The 3,933-nt window shown below is 40.2% G+C and overlaps 1 protein-coding gene across 1 annotated transcript; it reads right to left on the reverse strand.

Annotated features, from left to right (window-relative positions):
• Window positions 1-380: 380 nt before the first annotated feature.
• On the reverse strand, window positions 381-1,292 carry LOC121016626 (olfactory receptor 2H2-like). Its single transcript, XM_040454327.1, has one exon. The coding sequence runs from the start codon at window positions 1,251-1,253 to the stop codon at window positions 381-383; it is 873 nt and encodes a 290-aa protein (XP_040310261.1). The 5' UTR covers window positions 1,254-1,292.
• Window positions 1,293-3,933: the final 2,641 nt, after the last annotated feature.

Below are 3,933 nucleotides of genomic sequence, written 5' to 3' on the forward strand. Positions count from 1 at the left end.
AGAATCTGAAGCAGGCTCCAAGCTCTGAGCTGTCAGCACAGATCCCAAGTCAGGGCTTGAACCAACGAGGTTATGACGTGAGCTGAAGTCAGATGCTTAACTGACTGAGCCACCCAGTACCCCATGCTGTCTTTTTATAATAATGAAAATGGTGTCTACTTCCTGATGGTAGCTTGACTCAGAGCAATGTTTCTCCTACATTTAAGTTTAAGAATAACATTGCCAGCTGCATCACGTTTACTTTTCATTAGTCCACTGTCTGTACAAAGCACGCAATTGGCCCCTCTCTTCTTTAGAGTTGATGATTGAGAGTCCTCATGCATGCAAATCAGCAAATGAACTGGACAAAAGCTGACTTCCCCTTGAGTCTGAGCCCCTCCTCACTCTTCACTGGACATTCTGTCTTTCCCTAGGAGTCTCCTGAAAGCTCGCTTCATGTCCTTGTTCCTTAAAGTATAGATGAGGGGGTTGAGAGTGGGGGTCACCACAGTATAGAAGAGAGTGAGAAATTTCCCTCCTTTCTGGGAAAAATGACTCCGGGGTTGGATATAGACAGCGGTGACACTGCAGTAGAAGAGAAAAACAACAGCCAGGTGGGAGGAGCAGGTATGGAAGGCCTTAATCCTTCCATTCTGGGACTGGATGGCCAGCACTGCCTGGGTGATACGGCCATAGGAGACAAGGATGAGCAGAAGGGGCCCCAGCAGGAAGATGGCACCAATCACTGATATCTGAAGTTCATTGACATGTGTGTCTCCACAAGCCAGGCGGATCAGTGCAGGGACCTCACAGACAAAGTCGTCAACCTGGTGGTGATGGCAAAAGGAGAGTTTCATGGTAGTGGGAGACTGCACCAATGTGCCAAAAACCCCACTTGCCCAGACCAGGAAAGCCAACTTGTGACACAAGGGTGGGTGCATGATTACTGCATAGTGCAGGGGCCGGCACACTGCCACATAGCGGTCGAAGGCCATGACCAGCAGCAGAACACATTCTGAAGCTCCGAGTCCCAGGAAGATGTAGAGCTGGACTGCACACCCCAAATAGCTGATGGTCTTGTCCGAACTCCAGAAATTCACGAGCATCTGAGGGATGCAGCTGGTGGTAAAGCAGAGGTCCAGGATGGAGAGGTGGGTGAGGAAGAAGTACATGGGGGTGTGGAGGTGGGGGTCCAGGTGAGACAGGAGTATGATGGTGGTGTTGCCCACTAGTGTGACTGTGTAAAAGACAGAAACCGCCATAAATAGGGTCATTTCTAGCCTAGGGTTATCCGAGAAGCCCAAGAGAATGAAGCCATCTGGGACAGTGCCATTAGCATGTCTATCCAGCGCCCACCTGAATCTACAAGAAACAACACATCAGTTAGAACACCACCTAAAAGAGGTAGAGAAAGGTGATATTTGATTTTAGAACATCACCCTTTCTCTATTAATATTTTCTGTAAACTTTTACTGGCTGTTCTTTCATCTCTGTCCCTTTTTGGACATTTTCATCTGTTAATTTCTTCAAAGGTGGATGATTCTAGCAAACTCCTAGAACATGAGATTGTGGTAGGTCATTCTTTTAAACTAACCCTTGCCAGTGTGCCTGAGTGGTTCAGTTGGTTAAGTGTCTGTTGATTTTGGCTTAGGTCATGATCTCACAGTTTCAGGAGATTGAGCTCTGTGTAGGGCTCTGCACTGAGCATGGAGCCTTCTTGGGATTCTTTCTCTTTCCTTCTCCCTCTGCCTGTCCTCTGCTAATGCTCTCTCTCAAAATAAATAAATCAACTTAAAAAAATAAAACTAACCTTTGCCACTATGAACAACTTATGGCAACAAACTGCACAGCCTAGATATAATGGAGAAAAATTTGAGAAACATACAAACTACCAAAACTGAATCAGGAAGACATAGAAAATCTGAATAGATCAATTACTAGTATACAGACTGAATCAGTAATAAAAAAAATCTCCCAATAAAGAAAAGCCTAGGACCAGATGTCTTCACTGGTGAATTTTACCAAATATTTAAAAGAAATAACACCAAACCTCAAACTCTTCCAAAAAAATCAGAGGAAGGAACACTGCCAAACTCATTTAAAAAGGGCAGTATTACCTTAATACAAAATCCAGATAAGGACACCAGCAGAAAAGAAAACTGCAGACCAATATCCCTGATGAATATAGGTGCAAACATTCTCAGTAAAATGCTAGCACACTGAATTCAGCAGCCCATTAAAAGCATCATGCCCCACGATCAATGTGGGACTTATCCTTGGGATGCAAGGATGGTTCAATATATGCAACTCAATTAATACATACAACATAAATACAATAAAAGAAAAAAAAGTATATTATTATTTTAATAAATGTGGAATAAATACTTGAAAAAATTCAGTATCTGTTAATGATGAAAACTCCTTAAAAAGTCTGAGTATCATTGACATTGTTGAGTATAGTCACATTAGTGTCAGGTGTACAACAGAATAATTCAACAGGTTTATACATTATGCAATGCTCAGAACAATTGTAACCACTATCTGTCTCCATACATCACTATTACAATATCATTGACTATGTTCCCTGTGCTGTGCCTTTTATGTTCATGACTTCTTCATTCCATAACTGGAAGCCTGTATTTTCCACTCTCTTTTACCCATTTTACCTATCCTCCCACCCTCTTTCCTTTTAGCATCCCTTTTAGAATTAGTTTGTTCTGTGTACTTATATATCTGATTCTGCTTTTTGTTTATTTTTTCTTTTTTTTCCTTTTTATATTCCATACATGAATGAAATCATTGGTATTTGTCTTTCTCAGTCTGACTTATTTCACTTAGCATAACACACTCTAGGTCAATCCATGTTGTCACAAATGGCACTATCTCATCTTTTTAAGATGACTGGATGATATTCTATTGTATAAGTATAACATCTTTCTTACCCATTCACTTATCAATGGACATTTGGATTTCTCCAATATGTTGGCTATTATAAATAATGCTGCAAAACAGCAAAATAAACAATCAACAAAACTAAAAGGCAACTGACAGAATGGGAAAAGATATTTGCAAATGAAATATTAGATAACGGGTTAATATCCTTAATCTATAAAGAATTTATCAAACTCAACACCTAAAAAACAAATAATCCAGTGAAGAAAGGGACAAAAGACATGAATAGACACTTTTCCAAAGAATACATAGAGATGGCTAATAGAGACATAAAAAGATGCTCAACATCACTCATCGTCAGGGAAATAGAAATCAAAACCACAATGAGATACCATCTCACCGCTGTCAGAATGGCTCAAATTAACAACTCAGGAAACTATAAATGGTAGTGAGGGTGCAGAGAAAGGGGAAACGTTTTGCACTGTTGGTGGAATGCAGACTGGTGCAGCCACTCTGGAAAATAGTACGGAAGTTTCCTCCCAAATTAAAAATAGGATTACCCTACGAATGTAGGATATGTCATTTCATGTTAAAGGAAATGATTGCCTTAATGATATACTGTTCAAAGTACAAGATTTAAATTTGAAAAGGAAGTTTTTTTAAATATGCACTTTTATTTTTTAAAAAGCAGTATTGAGGGGCTCCTGGTTGGCTCAGTTGGTTGAGCATCTGACTTTGGCTCAGGTCATGATCTCACTGTCCATGAGTTGGAACCCTGCATCAGGCTCTGTGCTGACAGCTCTGAGCCTGGAGCCTGTTTCAGATTCTGTGTCTCCCTCTCTCTCTGCCCCTCCCGAACTCATGCTCTGTCTCTCTCTGTCAAAAATAAATAAACATTAAGAAAATTTAAAAAAGATAAAAAGCAGTATTGAAATCATGTTATTTGGAGTGGAGACCTAGAGCTGGAAATGAATTTCCTTAAAATCTAGTTCTTGAGCTTTATCGTTACACCCCCATGTAAATGAGGAAATTAGAACTCAAAATAATCTTGTGCATAATACA

Source organism: Herpailurus yagouaroundi, unplaced genomic scaffold, assembly GCF_014898765.1.
Source record: "Herpailurus yagouaroundi ecotype Mexico unplaced genomic scaffold, PumYag 212, whole genome shotgun sequence".
Lineage (NCBI taxonomy): Eukaryota > Metazoa > Chordata > Mammalia > Carnivora > Felidae > Herpailurus > Herpailurus yagouaroundi.